Source organism: Onychostoma macrolepis, chromosome 15 (assembly GCF_012432095.1).
Source record: "Onychostoma macrolepis isolate SWU-2019 chromosome 15, ASM1243209v1, whole genome shotgun sequence".
NCBI lineage: Eukaryota > Metazoa > Chordata > Actinopteri > Cypriniformes > Cyprinidae > Onychostoma > Onychostoma macrolepis.
This window is the reverse complement of record NC_081169.1, coordinates 13,448,993-13,469,571: the sequence shown is the minus strand read 5'-3', so window position 1 is coordinate 13,469,571 and position 20,579 is coordinate 13,448,993. Positions and strand designations below refer to the sequence as shown.

Genomic DNA, 20,579 nt, shown 5'->3' with positions numbered 1-20,579 from the left:
GCATTCTGATTGCACTGGAATCGCATTAGTTTAATGATTTGGAACGCCGTTTATGGACAGAAACACAAAACACTCCTTACATTAGTGCATAGGAGACTCAACTCGCAGCAAGCTAACTATATATATATACACTCTAACTAACATTAAAACACATAACAAGTACAAATATTGAGTAAAGTAGTAGTTATGTTCAACTTAAATTATATTATATAAACTTATACACATATTTAAAAATATATATTTTATTATATTTAAAAAAAAAAAAACATGTATGTTATAATAATGTTTGATATAAAAATGAATACATTTTTTTCAATTAAAACCTTTTCATTTTTTGTTTTTAACATTTAAAAATGGAATGAACATGTATCATTTAAAATACGTGGCAAAAACAAATACTGGGTAAAATACTTTACATATTAAAATATATATATATATCTGATTCAATTCCACACAGAACCCAAAAAATGCATTGGACAAAATTATTGGCACCCTAAACTTAATATTTGGTAGCACCCCCTTTGGAAAAAATAACTGAAATCAATCGTTTCCTGTAACCATTAATGAGTTTCTTACACCTCTCTACTGGAACTTTGGTCCACTCTTCTTTTGCAACTGCGCCCCAAAATTCTTTGGTAATCATCAGATTTCATGATACCGTTCACACAGTCAAGGCATCCAGTGCCAGAAGAAGCAAAGCAACCCCAAAACATCTTTGAACCTCCACCATGTTTGACTGTAGGACTGTGTTCTTTTCTTTGAAGGCCTCATTTCTTTTTCTGTAAACAGTGCCATGGTGTCCTTTACCAAAAAGCTCTACTTTTGTCTCATCTGTCCACAGTACGTTCTCCCAGAAGGATTGTGGTTTTGTCACATAAGTTCTGGCAAACTCCAGTCTTGCTTTTTTATGCCTTTGTGTCAGCAGTGGTGTCCTCCTGGGTCTCCTACCATAGCGTCCCTTTTCATTCAGATGGCGACGGATAGTGCGAGCTTGAATTTGCTTGGAAGTTAATCAGGGTTCTTTATCCACCATTCAAACAATCCTTCGTTGTAATTTTTCATTAATTTTGCTTTTCCGTCCACGTCCATGGAGGTTAGCTACAGTGCCGTGGGCTGTAAACCTCTTGATGATATTGTGCACAGTGGACACTGGAACATTAATATTTCTGGAGATGGACTTGTAGCCTTGAGATTGTCTATGTTTTTCCACAATTTTTTCTCTCAAATCCACAGACAACTCTTTACACTTCTTTCTTTTCTCCATGCTCACACCTGTTACTTGCCACAGGTGTGTCTAAATACAAATTACAGGAGCATCACATGCTTGTAAAGCAATTATTTCTTACAGTTTTGACAAGGTGCCAATACTTTTGTCTAGTCCATTTTTGAGCTCTGTGTGAAATTTGATCAAGTTGGACTTTTCTTCTCTGTTTTTTTTGTGTTGTTGCAGAACAATTTTCTGAGAGAAGTGTTGCATTTTCTGACAGAATTGCAAGGGTGCCGATATTTTTGGCCATGACTGTATATATATATGTACATACATTTTTGCAGCTCTTTTAAAAATTAAAAATAAATCAATATATATTTATAATTTGCCCTCTGTTTAGCTGCAAATATTATAACTGTTCCTAGTTTGTTATGTGTCTAATGAACAGCTTTCATGTCAAGACTGCAATTATGATGCCTTCACATGTTGTCTAGATAGGTAGCTCACTAGGTTTTGGAACAGAACTACTATGATGGCTTATCAGATGTGGGGTTTTAATTGAACCGTTCCCTCTCTGAATGAGAGTTCGAAGCTCAAAAGAAGGGCAGGAAAGAACTGACTTGTGCTTCACATCTTTATATTGCAATTTCTCATAAATCCTCTTCAACCATAAAATAAATAATTGATTTTAGTAAGGGAGAGGAAGGGGGAAGTGAATTAACTATCATTCTACTGTTTAGTTGTGGCCTCATTGCATTTTAAATTAGATATGAGATCTAATGTTCAGTTCCAGGCTTCCATCGGTGTGACTGTATATCATTGTCTCCTGTGGGCACTATAGCGTCGCAATGGCAGCTCATTTCGTATTGTTCCTTTATGCCATGAGGCTTTAGTCTCACAGTTTGGCTGGATCCGCACACAATTACCATTGAACTCCAAAAGGCTATTACTGTAACTCACAATGCAATTTTCTGCTGCAGAAATTCCCAAACTCTCTCCCTGTTGGCTACTGCCAGAGCTCCGGGTCTGATTCCTCCACCAATTTAGCGCATTAGAGTCCTCATTGTCTTGCAGACGGACAATCTATGCGGCAATCATTGCAGCAGTTTAGATGTGATTTACACAGGCTCTCCTAAAGTGATTCTTAGCTAGAGGCAGATTGTATTCATTCAGGACAGGCCTGTTTATGGGCCCCTAAAACGCAGTGCACAAATCCATCCCCAGTCATTGCTGGCAAGAGGCCTGCAGGAGGATTTTGGTAATTAAGCGCCTAACGAGTTTGCTTAATGAACAGCCCTGTGCGCTCAGAACGTAGAGTGCTGTGAATAAAATATGATCTTCTGAGGTGAGCCCTCACAAACCTCTGCTGGTATGAAGCTCATATATATTCACCACTATTCAAAAGTTTGGGATTAGTATTTATTTGATCAAAATGTAGTAAAAACAGTAATATAGTGAAATTAATTTATTTTTAATTAATTTTTAAAATAATTATTTTCAAAAAAAAAATGTTGTTTAATTTGTGCTGCTTCGGTTTTTTAAATATTAGACATTGAATTATAGGCGATGACGTCACTCAGCCCCCCACATGCTCCATATTCACTTAAAATAATCTTCTTTGTTTGTGCTTCGTTTGTGCTGGTTTGTGCTGTAAAAACTTTAGTTTGTGCTACTTCGGTTTTTTAGATATTAAAATAATATTTAATGGTCATTTTCCGGGCATGTGGGGGGCTGAGGGACCTTAGAATGATCATTAAATATTATTTTAATCTAAAAAACCAAAGCAACACAATTTTTTTACAGGCACAAACCAGCACAAAAACGAAGCACAAACAAAGAAGACTTTTCGGGTAAACTTGGATCATGTGGGGGGCTGAGTGACCTCAGAATGATCACTAAATAATATTTTAATAGCCTATCTAAAAAACCCGAAGCAGCACAAACAAAACTTTTCCTGCACAAACTAAGCACAAACGATTGAGCCTGTTTTGGGTGAATTTGGAGCATGTGGGGGGCTGAGTGATGTCATCGCCTATAATTCAATGTTTAATATTTTAAAAACCAAAGCAGCACAAACTAAACTTTTACCTGCACAAACCAGCACAAACGGAGCACAAACGATTGAGACTATTTTACCGACGTTTTTGCGTTGGGTTGCGTTGCCTTCCTTCTGATCCCAATGTTAGGAAAGAGTGGATGAACTTTATTTTTAATGAAGATCCAGACTGCGTCAGTAAGAACTCGGCCCTTTGGTCATTTCATTTTACTGCAGATTCGTTTATAAACATGGCACAGTTAGACACGGGATTTTCAAAAAGATTGAAACTAAAAGACAATGCTGTGTCGGCTAAAAAAACAGGACAGAAAAGTGCTTATTACATCTAAATTTCTCTCTCTCTCTCTCTCTCTCTCTCTCTCTCTATATATATATATTTATCTATATATAATTTTATTTATTTATTTATTTATTTTTTCATGTGACAACACCGAAGAAATGACACTTTGCTACAATGTAAAGTAGTAAATGTACAGCTTGTATAACAGTGTAAATTTGCTGTCTCCTCAAAATAACTCAACACACAGGCATTAATGTCTAAACCGCTGGCCACAAAAGTGAGTACACCCCTAAGTGAAAATGTCTAAATTGGGCCCAAAGTGTCAATATTATGTCAATATCCAGCACTGCCTTAACCCTCTTGGGCATGGAGTTCACCAGAGCTTCACAGGATGCCACTGGAGTCCTCTTCCACTCCTCCATGACGACATCACGGAGCTGGTGGATGTTAGAGACTTTGCACTCCTCCACCTTCTGTTTGAGGATGCCCCACAGATGCTCAATAGGGTTTAGGTCTGGAAACATGCTTGGCCAGTCCATCACCTTTACCCTCAGCTTCTTTAGCAAGGCAGTGGTCGTCTTGGAGGTGTGTTTGGGGTTGTTATCATGTTGGAATACTCCCCTGCGACCCAGTCTCCGAAGGGAGGGGATCATGCTCTGCTTCAGTATGTCACAGTACATGTTGGCATTCATGGTTTCCTCAATGAACTGTAGCTCCACAATGGCGGCAGCACTCATGCAGCCCCAGACCATGACACTCCCACCACCATGCTTGACTGTAGGCAAGACACACTTGTCTTTGTACTCCTCACCTGGTTGCCGCCACACATGCTTGACACCATCTGAACCAAATAAGTTTATCTTGGTCTCATTAGACCACAGGACATGGTTCCAGTAATCCATGTCCTTAGTCTGCTTGTCTTCAGCAAACTGTTTGCGGGCTTTCTTGTGCATCATCTTTAGAAGAGGCTTCCTTCTGGGACGACAGCCATGCAGACCAATTTGATGCAGTGTGCGGCGTATGGTCTGAGCACTGACAGGCTGACCCCCCACCCCTTCAACCTCTGCAGCAATGCTGGCAGCACTCATACGTCTATTTCCCAAACACAACCTCTGGATATGACGCTGAGCACGTGCACTCAACTTCTTTGGTCGACCATGGCGAGGCCTGTTCTGAGTGGAACCTGTCCTGTTAAACCGCTGTATGGTCCTGGCCACCGTGCTGCAGCTCAGTTTCAGGGTCTTGGCAATCTTCTTATAGCCTACGCCATCTTTATGTAGAGCAACAATTCTTTTTTTCATATCCTCAGATAGTTCTTTGCCATGAGGTGCCATGTTGAACTTCCAGTGACCAGTATGAGAGAGTGAGAGCGATAACACCAAATTTAACACACCTGCTCCCCATTCACACCTGAGACCTTGTAACACAAATGAGTCACATGACACCGGGGAGAGAAAATGGCTAATTGGGCCCAATTTGGACATTTTCACTTAGGGGTGTACTCACTTTTGTGGCCAGCGGTTTAGACATTAATGGCTGTGTGTTGAGTTATTTTGAGGGGACAGCAAATTTACACTGTTATACAAGCTGTACACTCACTACTTTACATTGTAGCAAAGTGTCATTTCTTCAGTGTTGTCACATGAAAAGATATAATAAAATATTTACAAAAATGTGAGGGGTGTACTCACTTCTGTGAGATACTGTATATATACGGGTGCATCTCAAAAAAATAAATTATCGTGAAAACTTCTATTTAGAAGAAATTTAGAAGAAAAAGATATTTCAAAAAGTGAAACTTTCATATATTTTAGATTCATTACATGTAAAGTAAAACATTTCAAAAGTTTTTTTGTTTTAATTTTGATGATTAGAGCTCATGAAAGAAAAAATCCAGTATCTCAAAATATTAGAATATTTCCTAAAATCAATCAAAAACAGGATTTGCAAAACAGAAAAGTTCAAGTTCTTTAAAGTATATTCATTTATGCACTCAATACTTGGTCGGGGCTCCTTTAGCACAAACTCCAGCATCAGTGAGGTGTGGCATGGAAGCGATCAGCCTGTGGCACTGCTGAGGCACTATTGAGCCTTTAGCTCATCTGTATTGTTGGATCGACTGTTTCTCATCTTTCTCTTGAAAATATCCCATTGATTCCATATGGGGTTCAGGTCAGGCATTTTGGCTGGCCAATCAAGCACAGTAATATCATGGTCAGTTTTGGCACTGTGGGCAGGTGCTAAAGTCCTGCTGGAAAAGGAAATCAGCATCTCCATAAAGCTTGTCAGCAGATGGAAGCATAAAGTGCTCCAAAATCTCCTGGTAGACGGCTGCATTGACTTTGGACTTGATAAAACACAATGGACCAACACCAGCAGACGTCACGGCACCCCAAATCATCACTGACTTCGGAAACTTCACACTGGACTTCAAGCAGCTTGGATTCTGTGTCTCTCCAGTCTTCCTCCAGACTCCAGACCTTGATTTCCAAATGAAATGCAAAATGTATTTTTATCTGAAAATAAGACTTTGGACCACTAAGCAACAGTCCAGTTCTTTTTCTCCTTAGCCCAGGTAAGATGCTTCTGATGTTGTTTCTGTTTCAGAAGTGGCTGAAACAAGAGATATCCGGAACTTATATTGTAGGGATGGTAATTTAATGCAACTCAAATGTAAATATTCTAATATTTTGAGATACTGGATTTTTGACTTTCATGAGCTGTAAGCTTCAATCATTAAAACAAATAAAATGTTTGAAATGTTTTACTTTACATGTAATGAATCTAGAATATATGAAAGTTTCGCTTTTTGAAATAAGTAAAAAAAAACTTTTTCACGATATTCAAATTTTTTGAGATGAAATTGAAATTGAATTAATATATATTTATAATTTAAAACAAATAACAAACAAATTGGAATAAAGTATTCATTAAACTTGGCATATTTAATGTAAATATACAACGTTTTTATTGAGAGATATGTTTAACTGATATATCTTTATACGTATTTTATCACCTGAATGTATTCTGTAATTTTCTCATTTTTGTTTTGTATTAATCTTAAATGTTTTTTTTTTTTTTTTTTATAGTTTTCTGTTCATTTTATGTCTCATTTACTCGTTCTCATGATGAAGATTGATTCTATTTGGCATAATACCGTATGAATCGCTAGAAACACTACTCTGGTTTAGTGTTAATAAACAGGTACATTAATATTTGGCTACATGTGCTATGTACGAAAACAGTAAAATACAAATAAAAGCAAGAGGTGGTTAAAATGGCTAAAATGTGCTTACTGATTAGTTATCCGATTAGTAGAAAACACAAGAAGTTAAAATACACTGGCATAGAACATGTTAAAATGTGTTCAAATACACTGGCACCGAACGACATTTAAGCCTGTAGTGGGAAAGATGATGCAGTCCTGTAAGCAGTGGCTTCGAGAACACCTTTTATTTGCTGTAACATTCAGTGTGAAGACGCTCCCTAACTTTGATGCCGATGCCCGATCCCATCAGTACTTTATCACCCCTCACGAAAATAGCTGTGATTTTGAAGGCCTTATTTTTTACTGCAAGACCGCAGCCTCCTCTGCCCCGTGCCGTATTGATTTTCTGCTCTGGAAACCTGCCGTTTCCTCTCTCAGGTGCAGCTGTGATCCCAGGGCTATGATATCTAGTGCTCACTACACAGCAGTATGAAGTATGAAGGCCAGCCGGAATCTGAGACGCTCACAGTGAACGTTCAAAAACATTAAATGCCAGCCAAAGCCTTCAAATAGCAAATGAGATACTGTACTTTTGATAGTGGCCAGCTCTGGAATGGCTTAGTTCAGTCAGAGAGATGCTTGACTGCCCAAATTTCTCTCACTTTCTGTGACTATTTGTATTGTCGGTGTTGCTAAGCCTCTTAGTATAGAACGTGTAACACTCAGATGTGAGCTGTGGTACTTTGTTCTTTTCTATTTCAAGTGCAGCACAAATTTCATTCGATAGTGTAGGAGGGCTGAAATCAAGGGAAGATTGCTTTGCTAGTAATGTTATACAGTGCTCCACATGCTGGCTTGCTGCGTATTGTTTAATCATTTTGTGAACTGGGAAATTGTCATTGGTGAAACCTTAAAAATAGAAAGTTTCTATATGAAATAAATAAAAAAGATAAATAAATGTATAAATAAATAAATAAATATGGAATGACATGTGAGAATAAATTAATTAATGCATAAATAAATAATTAAATAATATTATTTATTTATTTTGCATGCATGCATGCAGGTTTGGTCCTCCATAGACTTTAAGCTATATTGCATATAACATACATGGAGTTACTATTTTAACATTCAGTGGGCGTTTTTTTGTTTTGTTTGTTTTTTCTCTTTATATGCTGGAGTGATTAACTGTAATCATAATGGCAATACTGGGCTTTATTTCATGGAGATAACAACTAATAATAATCTCCACCAACCAATATTACACAGACAGCTAATTAAAACATACATTTCCTGTTTCAGCAGAGTGCAGTATGCAGTGACAGCAAAGTAAGAATCGTTTTAAACAAGGCAGATTAAACTGTGGACCCTGAAATTCATCTAGCTTGTTTGTTAATGTCAGTGCATTTGTTACATTGTCATTAACCGGTGCCGCTGTCTGTCATGTCAGGTTTTTTTCTTCACATTAGCACAATGTGTGACACATTGCAATGAGCCTTTTTCGTGCAACACAAGAATGAAAATCTTAAAACCATTTTTACTTAAATTGTCACTTCAAATTGATAGTGTATGCAAAAATGGTTTTATGTACAATTTAAACTGAAGTAAATGAGGTGTTTTGTTGATGCTGCTTCGTATTTATTTCCTCTTTTAATTTAAAGTCTTTGGGTCTTACTTACAAAGCGTCCATACAGCTGTGCGAGTGTTGTTTCAGTACTATTTATATAGCAAACTAAACATTTTTATTAATATTTTCAGATATCCCTTTATTTTTATAATTTTAATTTACATTTTCTTAATTGTATTATTTTATTATTATTTTACTATTGAATTGTTTATATAATATTTGTTTATATAATATTTTACTGTAGAATTTAATTGTTCACAATTTTGGTCTTTTTATTTTGTATAAATTTAATTTTAAATATTACTATTTAGGTTTAATTATGTTTATTTCATTTTTATTCAAGTTTTAGTTTTTATTTATTTCTAGTTCCAGTTTATTTCAAATGTTTTAGCTTAAACTTAATTTCAATTTCAGCTTTATTTGAATTAATAAAAGTGTTTTAATTAGTTAATTCCATTAATTAATAATTACTTTTAGATAACAATAATAACCCTGTATGCAAAAAAAGGTTCTTGCACAAATATTTCTGTCAGATTCACAGACACAGGCACACATACATTTGTTTACTCTCTTTCTAACATTAATGAGATACAGATAATTCCAAATGAGATATGAAATATGTGCTTATGCATGCTTAGTGAACGCGAGCTTGTCTTTGACTGCAGTGAGTCCATTGCAGCAGTCCCACTCAGCTCTCCTCTTTTCCTGTGCTTCTTAGGTAGAGCCAGTCTGCATGACAAAGCGTCTCTGCAGATTGACCAGGTGCGCTCAGAAGACCAGGGCTGGTACGAGTGCAGGGTCCTCATGCTGGAGAAACAATATGACACCTTCCACAATGGCAGCTGGGTTCACCTCACAGTCAACGGTGAGAACCTCGCCACTCTCACCACACTAGTACTGTGAAAGACACACATATTAAATAATATTAATTACTATCTATCTATCTATCTATCTATCTATCTATCTATCTATCTATCTATCTATCTATCTATCTATCTAGTCTGTCTGTCTGTCTGTCTATTGCTCGTCCTATCATTCTATTGTTTTTGTCATTCTATTGCTCATTCTGTCATCTATCTATCTATCTATTCATCTATCTATCTATCTATCTATCTATCTATCTATCATCTATCTATCTATCTATCTATCTATCTATCTATCTATCTATCTATCTATCTATTCATCTATCTATCTATCTATCTATCTATCTATCTATCTATCTATCTATCTATCTATCTATCGCTCATTCTGTTGTTCATTGTGTCGCTCCATCCATCTCAAGTTGTTTGACTCATTGCAGTGGTTTGTGTATAAGGTTTTTCTTATATCTGCATATGTGAATGTATGTAGCCTTCTCAGTTTCCCTTGAGACTCTGCATACACTGCAGGATGACCGACATGCATTTCTCCTTGTTTCTCTCTCTCTTTCGTCGTGCTCTCTTCCCCTCCCCCTCGTTTTTAATGGATGTCTGCTTTTGAGGGTGGAGTAGGACTAATCGCGGCTTGATTTCATATTCATTTCTAATATCAGCAGTAAATCAGAGCTGTGAGGAGTGGAGGAAGGTGTGACTGTCTCTTACCACTCATGACTGGCTGCTGCTGTGACTAATATGTGTGGTAGACCCAACAAAAAACAGCCTTCATGCTCTTGCTACAGAAATGAGCAATGTACTCCCTTGTGGTCTAGGTCTGCTGCCATTGTTTCCCTCAGAAAATGTTATTGCAGTCTCCCTTGTTAGAGCCAGTGTTTTGTTCTTGTCGTACTCGTACACTGGGCAGTAATAGGTAATGATTCGATTTTCTGTTCATTATTTAATACATGTCTGTAATATTTAAGGTCATCTATATGTTAGTTAACTCCTAAATGTTGACACATTTCTAAGAAAATTTATAAAAATACTGATCCTACTCATCCTGCACTACACAGATATTTATTAAACTAAATTCACTCCAATCCCTCCTGAAACAGACCAGCAAGTAGCAAATTCGAGTTCACAGCTGTGACATACTGTAACTAAACCCTGGCTGTTTAGAAATAAAAGGGGCTATCATTTGATATGCCCTGCCAAATCTTCCTGTTTTGTGCTTGTCAAGTGTTTTCATGAAGCCTACACTCAATATTATGAGCCTTTGGGTATGGGCCAGCATTCAGTATAAACCTATCGGTCTGCTCTGAGATCTGCATGCCCTTATGTCTAATAAACAGAGTAATATTTCACCAGGCAGAGCCCTCATCATTTCCATTACACTAATGGAGATGTCTTCCATGGTGCCAAACTACAGAGGCAAATTTGGGGTAGCTCAAGGCTTTGGTCATGTCATGTTCCTCCCTCTCATTCCATTTGAACATCACATTTTGCCTGATTTATTATTTATGGGCATGGTTCAGCGCCGCTGGAAATATATTATCTCCTCTACGGTGAGTGTTTGCATTTTATTAGATGATGAATTTAATACGATCCATTAAGACAATATGTAAACTATCATGATTCACAGCTCAGTAATCATTGCCTGGGGGTCAATATCCAAAAGGCCCTCGGTCGCATATTAATAGTATCGCAACACCGCTGTAGGCTTAAATCAAGTGCTGACACAGCAGATTAATTCCAATACAGGACTCTTTTGTATTTGGCTGCACTGCATACTGATTCTCACTGTACATCACCACCTTACATGTATGAGCTGCAGTGGCAGAGAAAACGAAGAAAATTATGGACGTCATTAAGGAACCACTGTCTCTTCTCATGTTGGTGAGAAATCGTTAGCTTATGCTGTGTGTTGGTACGCTGGTGATAAGCAACTCTGTTGATCCTTTATAGTGTCCATTTATTGAATCACATCCCCAAGTGAGATATGTGTCCATTCAGTGAACAGCAGCAGAGAGGAAGTGATAAAAGTGTGCAGTCATGAAGAGGTACCGGTATATTTGGAAGAAAGACACAAGTATGTCCCTAAAAAGCTGCTCAAGCAAAAAGTTAAAAGTAAAAAGTTATTTTAGATACTTGTAATGTGAAAGTTTTTTAATGTGACTCCCAAATAGGAAATTTGCAGGACTCAAATATAAAGGCAGCTGTATATTTTCATGTATAAAGACTCATTTATACTGGGAAAATTGAAATTATAATGTGGCAAATATTATCTATATTTGTAACGTGAGCTGGTATTAAGAAGCGCACAACGAAGAATCAGAGTCAAATGGGGTATTTAATAAAGAATTCAGGAGTAAATCCAACATACAGCTTCACAGAATCCAAAACAACATTAATAGTGGACAAGGAATCAGGGTAGAACACAGGACTTATAAACTGTGAACGTAATCAGGAAGAACAGAAACAGGTGGAGTCATTAATCAAAAACCATGGCAACTAATAAGGGAACACATAAATGAGAACAGAGCAACTAAACCAAAACAGACCATGACTGTGATAGTTTGCCCTGTCTCGGAACGGCGCGTCCTCGCGCCGAAAAACATAGTCCAACAGTCAACAGAGGAGGGAGGGTGGGGGTTCAGGAGGCAGGCGCGGAGCCAGCGGCTCAGGCGACTGAGACGGAGGCAAGGATCCGGAATGCCGCAGCGGAGCCGGAGTGACAGAGGACGAAGGTGGAGCCGGAGCTGGACGGAACCAGTGGGAAAGGGAGAAGCCAGAATTCCTCCTCATTAAAACAATTCAATGGTTCAGAGTCCAGTAACAGCTCACCCTCAGTGGTGGGAGTGTGGGCGGGGTTGTCCTCCATTCCCTCGATCTCCACAATTATTCCCACGACACACAGTGTTGCCGGCTCACGCACCTGGTCAGTCGCACTCTTGAGCCCTAGCTCCGGGGCGATGATTGGCTCTGTCGCTTTAAATGGCTCTGGCTCTTTAATCATGGCAGGCTTGGGCTCTGCAGCTGCAGTGGGGTCTGGCGAACGCTCCGTGCTGCGTGATGGCTGGCTGGGCTCTGGATCGGGAGTGGGGCTGGAGTAGCTCTCGGCGGGGCAGACGTAGAAAAACAGTCCATTATTCTCCAGCACCCACTCCACACAAGTTGTGAAATTCTCCTTTGGACCGTCCGCTGGCAGGCGTGCTTTACACCGCTTGCTCAGGCTGGTGATGTAGAAAACACAGAGCGAGCGGTGCGGGAAGTGAGTAAGGCACGCCAGATCGATAAAGTCCCTGGCGTGGTCTTCCAGCGGACGGTCCTGCTGCTCCAGGCAAAGCAGCTGGATTGTGGGAATGTCCATAGTGGAAGAGGGATGAAAGAAAAACTCTGCTAAATATCACTCAATAAGAAGGTCTGCTATTCTGTACCGTGAGCTGGTATTAAGAAGCGCACGACGAAGAATCAGAGTCAAATGGGGTATTTAAAAAAGAATTCAGGAGTAAATCCAACATATAGCTTCACAGAATCCAAAACAACATTAATAGCGGACAAGGAATCAGGGGAGAACACAGGACTTGTAAGCATAGTGAATGTAATCAGGAAGAACAGTGAACGTAATCAGGAAGAACAGAAACAGGTGGAGTCATTAATCAAAAACCATGGCAACTAATAAGGGAACATAAGGGAACATGTAAATGAGATATATATATATATATATATATATATATATATGACCCCACCCACCCTTAGTTACTGTTGCTATGTCCGACAAACACACTTTTATGCCACACATCATGTTCTCACGCAGCAAAGAGGACATCACTGAGAGACAAGACAGAGCTGGTTACTTTTAGTATGAAACAAAGTCTCAGTGTTCAAATTTTGTAATTTTTTAAAAGAAATTCAAACAACAAATACTGTTTTGTGGCACTTTAAAGGCCGGTACACACCAAGCCGACTTCAAAGAACTAGCGGTGACGAAAGCCGACGGTGTTGTTGCCTCGCGTCGGCAGCGTCGGACAAAAAAGTTGCACGAGAACACACTGCACAGACTTCAGCCGACTGCAAACTGAACACGTGCGTTCTGCGCCTGCGTGAAGGAGTTAGCTGTCTATATCAGCAGCTATCAATATAGTAAATACTCGTTATTCAAACGGAGAAACCGAAACAAAGATATACGTGATAAACACAGATATAAGAAACGTAAACGAAGCAGTGCTTGCTTACCATTTTGAATATCAGTAACGTTGATAACTTTCATTTTTTTAAGCAGCTCATGTTGTTATGAAAGTATTTGCATATTGGAATGCTTGGGCAAGATCATGTCACATCAAAAAACAGCCTTTTGTCTGTGCCGCCTTTATTTACCTGCCCGTTTTCATCACTTTTGCTTTAATTCTCCTGCACGGACTCCTTCTCTAAACTGAACATCCAGTCAGAGTTCTCTCTCTCACCGATGGCCCACCACGGCCTGACGCAGGCAAATTACCGCCGACGTGAGCCCAACGAGTGGAACACACCAAACAAACTAGCCCGACCGCCGCTCGCCCTCGGCCCGACGTTGGCCAATGGCCGACCGTCGGCTTGGTGTGTGACCGTCGGCTTAGCATGTCGTGACAGATCGCTGAAGCGCCTCAGTTCAAGCAGCACATGAACTGATCATCTCTTCATCTTTACTAGTCATAGCATGAAATAAACATGAATGAACATCAGAAGGTATCTTGTTTCAACCGTGAAAATGTCAATACACACCATTTTTCAAGTTCAAGTCCACCGACGTTAATTTACTCTCCTGTCTGGTTTGTTTTTTGGCGTAATAATATGTCAGACTGACTGGTAATCAAACTCTTGGCAAAAGGGTCAATTGAGCAGCCAATATCGGGCAAAGTACAGAAATAACTGGGGCAAAAGAAATGCCTGCAGTTAATGCCACGTGCTGCACTTGTCACACATGTCTCTTTAAATAGTTTTATATATATATATATATATATATAAAACCCTAGACATTATTACAAATGATATCAGGATTTCCTACCTGTGTTTAAAAGTAGAATGCAAAAATCTGTTTTGTTTCGCACATTCTAGTGTCAAATTTGGTGAATTTTACCTTTCGTTTTATTTTGTTTCATCTTGCTTCGTTTTTTTATTGTTTTTTTTTTTTTTTGCTTTCTTTTGTTTTTTCTTTTGTTTACCTTTGTTTTGTTTTCTTTTCTTTTGTTTTTCAGTAAACCTTTCCACAGACCCCCAGCACTCTGTTGCACCCGTAACCTGTTTTAACTTTGCAAGAAATATTTATACCAGCCCAAACAAATGTTTTCTTTAGTACTGTTTGAAGTAAACCAAACAAGCTAGGAAGAGAGCAGTACTAGCCGTTTTCATCTATTACATAGTAATTCATTTGTCATTCCTGTACAAGTCAGATATATGGCAATGAGTAGGCCTACATGTTTGCTGCAGTTGATGTACATAGTTTGGTTATTTGTATCTCTGCGTTCAGTTATGTTGATTATTCATTGTGAAATGAAGCAGCACCTGATATTTATTTGGCTGCTGTCAGACATTGAGGTGTCATCCACAGGAACGGTATAATTAGCACAGCGCTGTCAGCTCTCCGTAAGCACAGGCTATTTGTATATTTAACATATGCTTGTGAGGTGAGACTCATGCATATTCCAAACTTCAAACAATGACACAAGCAAGGGTAACAGTCTGGTGCACCTTGCGTTCATGTTGAAAGTCCACAGCCGTTCGCTTGCAGAAATCACTGTGACTTATTTGGAAAGTGCACAGTAGCCGTTTCTCCATTTCAGAGCTGCGGCGGGAGAGCGAGTGAGCGAGAGGCACAAGTGAAGGGTGTATTATTGCATGCGGGGTGCGTGTTTGTGTATGTGTGTGTTTTTGGCCCGGGGTGAATGAGTTCAGTGTCTGCCTCGTCTTTTTTCAGCCGGAGAAATGTCACCTGTGCAGCTGTGGCGGGTGGCGCTTGTTCGAACATCTGTGAGGGTTTATTTCACGGCTTCCTATTTCCTCTTTACTGCCGCAGCGGCCATTCATACCCTCCCTCGTTTGCATTCACGGTCAGTTCGGCGGTTCACTCAGTCATGTCCCCTCACACGCACACACACTCCTGGCCCTTAGGTGCTTTCCAAAATGTCAATATCAGTGATTGCGGCGTGTAGATGGTGTGTGGTTTTTATATGTCGTCGGGACGTTTTACGATAAAGCATGTATAATAGCCTTTTGGCTAAATGGCTCATGGTCGGATTTGCAAGCAATGCAGCTTTGAATCTAAGCGACATAATGCCTGCTTGAAATTCACTACATTGCTTTGATTGTGGACGTGTGAGTGACCTGCAGCCATGGTAGTCTTTGACTGAAATCAAAAAGATAGAGGTAGATATTGCTCCTCCCAGTAGACTTTGGCAGTTTTTTATGAGATGTAACCATTTTATGACTTTTAATAAGCATGCATTGCCATGCCTTTAAAGATGATACTCTAAGGAGTAGTGCATTAGCTGACTTAGTCAGTTTGTGATGAAATGCTTTATGTGCATTTATTATGTGGATACTTAAAAGTCTTGCTGTTGGAAATAAAAAGTAAACTCTAAAATCATTTTTATAATCATCAACCGTTAGCTTGCTTTTCTTTTAGATATGCCTTTTCCACCAAATTGGTGCTGGTCCGAATTTTCGCTGACTGAACAATAACGTAATGCTGTGGATGCTAGATAGCTTTTCAAAACTCGTAAACTTCAACATCTGTGTGTGTAGTGTGTAATAATGTGTATAGTTTCAATTCACACACATGAAATTTATAAATAAAACTGAATTGCATTTTATTTGCATTTTTAATATTATCTTTTGCTCAATCAAATTTTGTTTTGCACAATGTAGTAATTTTTTGCACAGTCAAGTTTTGTTTTGTGCAATCTAGTTTTGTTTTGCAAAATGTTTTGTTTTGCACACCCCAGTTTTGTTTAATTTCTTTGTGAAATCTCATTTTGTTTTGCAATATTTTGTTTTGTGCATTTTAGTTTTGTTTTGCACCGTGTCATTTTTTTTTGGCTCAATCTAGTTTTATTTTGCACAATATAGTTGTGATTTTGGCAGCCTAGTTTTGTTTTGTGCAATCCATTTTATTTATTACAATGCAGTTTTGTTTCGCACATTCTAGCTTTGTTTTGCGCAAAGTAAATTTTGTGCTATCAAATTTTGTTTTGCACAGTTGAGTTTTGTTTTGCACATTCTACTTTTGTTTGGCACAATGTAGTTTTGTTTTGCAAATCCCAGTTTTTTTGATATATCGTTTTGTTTTGCACAGTCTAGATTTGTTTTACACGTTGCTTTGTGCAATCAAATTTTGTTTTGCACAACATGGTTTTGTTTTTCACAGTCAAGTTTTGTTTTGTGCATTCTGTTTTTTTTTTTTTTTTGGAACAGTCGAGTTTTGTTGTTTGCAATATCATTTTGTTTTGCACCACAATGTTTTTCACTCAATCTAATTTTGTTTTGCGCTATTAACTTTTGTTTTGTGCAGCCTAGTTTTGTTTTACAGTCACTGTTTATCACTGCACCAAAAGACTGCCACATTATTTACATTTTTGGAAAGAGACCAAAAGCGTAATATGCTCAATACTTACTATTCAATGTACAGATTCTAGTTGCATCACAGATATGAACACTCAGTCACACTGCGTAAGCTTATCTTAAAAGTTTTGTAAGAAACACTGGTGTTCATTGATATTCAGACTGCCCCACTTGTCCAAAAGCGTCTTTGTTGGGGCAGGTGCTGTCTGGCCTCACAAGGGCAGAAAGTCTGACAGCACTGGTTTCCTGTAGCCGGCGATATTAGCATCCACTTGTGTATGGATCCTATGTGGGCAGTGGCTGTTCTTCCTGCCAGGACGGGTGAGAGGGTGGCCGGCTGCCCGCGTGTTCCCAGCAGGTGTCAGCCGGGCAGATGTACCCGCTCAAAGAACAGTAGTGGCACTGTGGAGACGCTCAGGTCATCACACAGCCCTCCTTCATCAGTGCGGCCGTCACACTTGTCTCTCTCAGAGCATCCTGCCCACCCCCATAGTGGCCACAGATCATTAGCTTCTGATACTAAGTGCCAATCCAAACCACAATAGTAAGGCCTAGTGGTTAAAGATGTGAGCTGGTAACCTACAGGTTGCAGGTTTGAACCCACAATGGATCAGAAATCATCACTGTCCCCTTGAGCAAGAAATAATTCAGCCAAAATATGAATGTTCTGTCATCATTTACTCATTCTCATGTCTTTTCAAACCTGCATGCTTTTTTTCTATGGAACATAAAGAAAATATTTCGAAGAATATCTTAAGAACTGTTCACACAAAGAACGCTAACTATATAAAAAATTCTTCTTTTTTTTTTTAAATTTATTTATGTGTGATTCTGCAGAAAAAAGAAAGGTTCAAAACCATATGAATATCATGAGGATAAATGATTTGGTTGTTTTCTAAAATTTGGAAATTTGATATGTTTTTAATAAGTAGTTTATTATATATCTAAACATTGTTAGTCATGAGATATTTCTCTCTGTGGAGGTCAACAGCAATGAGAAACTGTATATCTACATCAGTGTCTATGCGTCTGTGGTTTTCTAGATCTGTGTTTCAGAGTTTGACAGGTTCATTGAAGATTTTTGGCTGAGTTCATTTTCAAAAGCAAATTAGTTTGTGAACACTCTGTAGCTCAGCATATGAAATCTGTCTTCCTGGATCATTTTATTTAGGTATTATTAATTAGACATAAATCAGTATTTTAGAGCGAAGGTTGTTTGCTTGCCAGAAGTTAAATTCTGGTGTGAAGCACAGAGAAATGTTGAGGTGTTGAGCGTCTAGTCACTGAGCTCTGTCCAGACCATCTGTTCATGTGGAAAGACCTTCAGACAAGTGCCTTCTGAAATATGTCTTCTGTTTGTCATTCGCAGTGTGAGCCCAAGATTTCCCAAAAACACATAGTGAGACGAGTCCAGAAAGTAGGGCAGGTGTGTGATGGAGTTTGTTTGTCCCTTAAAGTACCTTCAAATGTTCATCAAAAAGTATTCCTAAGAGAAAAACAGAGATGGAAATGGCGAAAAGAAAGAAAGAAAGTAAACATCAGGGATATGCAAAACAACATAATATCAGAATAGTCTAGGTGGGGTGCCTAAACAACTACTCTAGTTTTTTTTTTTTTTAGGATTCGCTGACATAAGACACATTGAAAAAAACAATATAGGATGTGTTGGAATGGGAGAGAAAGTTGTGAATTTTTACAATTTGGATTATATATATAACTTAAATAACAATGTGAAAATTATCCCATGATTTACTCCATACTAGCCATCCTATATGACTTTCTTCTTTCAGACGAATACAGTCGGAGTTATTTTAAAATTTGTCCTGGCTCTTCCAAGCTTTATAATGGCAGTGAATGGTGGTTGAGATTTTTAAGACCAGTAATGTGCATCCATCCATCATAAAAAGTGCTCCACGTGGATCCGGGGGGTTAATAAAAGCCTTCTGAAGTGAATGGATGAATTTTTCTAAGAAAAGTATCCATATTTACAACTTCATAAACCATAATCACTAGCTTCCGCTAACTGTTGTACACGTGTTCACAAGAAAATGCGGTGACAAATGAGGAAGTGCAGAGAAGAGAGCAAAACAAAACACCGGTCACGAATTAGAAGTACAAAACAAGGATTTGTTAAGAAAAATGTCAGAGGGTTTTGATTTAAGCCAAGAGGAGACTGGTTTTCCTTTGCTGTAAATAAAGCTTGGTTCTCACGGGACTACCATATTCCCATATTCTCATATTCCCCCCACCCCCAGAACCGATGGAGTACTTTTCATGATGGATGGATGCACTTTTTTGGACTTCAAAAGCTCGACCCCTATTCGCTGCTATTATAAGGCTTTTAAGAGCCAGGATATTTTTTTTTATATAACTCAGATTATATTGATCTGAAATAAAAAAGTAAATCATGGGGTAATTTTCTAATAAACTAGTCAACCTCAACAATAGACTAGTGTGTGTTTGGATTAGTTGACTTTTGTGACCCATCCTTAGGGAATATATATTTTTAGCGATTTGATGCTGATCTCAGCAAGACGTTTTGGGCTATAAATTCTTCTCCCTTGTGTTTAGCCTGCAACAGATTGTAGTGTGGATGAAAAAGCTCATGGTAGGCACAGATAGACAGATGTTCAGAGGCATTAATTGCTTGCTTTGTTTGTTTTTCACCAGGTGTTTGCGCTGTTGAAAGCAAAACTGCTATAGGCTAACGGTGACCCACATGCAGAGGAAGTTAGGATTTCATTCCTGAAAGTGCACAATGCATATTCCTAGAGATTTGTATTAGCACTTGATATATACACATCTATACATACACAAATGTGTGATTATGCAGAATTATGCTGAAATGGAATGATCATCAGTCACAAAGTTCTACACTACAACAATACAACACCATAGGCTTTCATTAAAACAGAGGCCTGAATTACATCATAGAGACTTGAGATGATTAAATATGCAAGAATCTGGACTCAACTTGTCATGTCTTTGTTTCTCCCCCAGCGCCCCCTACGTTCACGGACACGCCACCGCAGTACGTGGAGGCGAGGGAGGGTGGCGGCATTACTCTGACCTGCACTGCCTTCGGAAACCCCAAGCCGGTGGTCACCTGGCTGAGAGAGGGGGATCAGCTGACCAGCAACAAGAAATACACGGTAACTGGGTTGAATTCTCTTTCTTAATCAGCGTTTTTGACTTGTTTTCCACTAAAAATATCTGAATATCCTGAAAACAAGATTGCTTGAGAAGAAAACTACATGCATGTTAAGACTTGTTTTTACATAATACACTACTGTTCATAAGTTAGGGGTCAGTAAGATTGTTTTTTTTAAAGAAATTAATACTTTTATTTGGCAAGTATGCATTACATTTTTATTTAAAGTGACATTAATGTTGCAAAAGATTTTAATTGAAAACAGCTTTTTATTCATCAGAGAATCCTTTAAAAAACATCACATTTTCTACAAAAAAGATTAAGCGGTAACTGCAAACTTTAAAAGATAACTGCAACTTTTTATCGAAATTTTGACTTTCTTTCTCGCAATTCTGAGAATTGCAAGATATAAACTCAGGATTGCGATAAACTTGCAATTTTGTCGGAAAAAAGTCAGAACTTGGAATTCTAAGAAAAAAATAAGAACTGTGAAATTTGCAATTACCTTTTTTATTTTTTATTCCGTGGTGGAATGAATTGCGAGATGTAAACTGGAAAGAAAAATGGAAGAAAGTCAGAATTGCTAGAAAAATTTTTTTT

General features: G+C 38.4%; 1 protein-coding gene across 7 annotated transcripts in view; it reads left to right on the top strand.

Moving 5' to 3' along the window:
• The window catches only part of igsf9ba (immunoglobulin superfamily, member 9Ba), a 71,077-nt gene that overhangs the window by 18,639 nt on the left and 31,859 nt on the right, over positions 1-20,579 (top strand). For 6 of the 7 annotated variants that reach the window (XR_009266110.1, XM_058745117.1, XM_058745118.1 and 3 more), the window contains exons 3-4: positions 9,097-9,243; positions 19,829-19,980. Coding sequence is in view for 6 of the 7 variants with exons in the window: in XM_058745117.1 (XP_058601100.1) it covers positions 9,097-9,243; positions 19,829-19,980 (299 nt within the window). In the remaining variant the exon portion in view is untranslated. Of the gene's footprint in view, positions 1-5,331; positions 6,119-9,096; positions 9,244-19,828; positions 19,981-20,579 lie in introns of those variants that run through there. The other variant, XM_058745121.1, reaches the window with a different exon arrangement.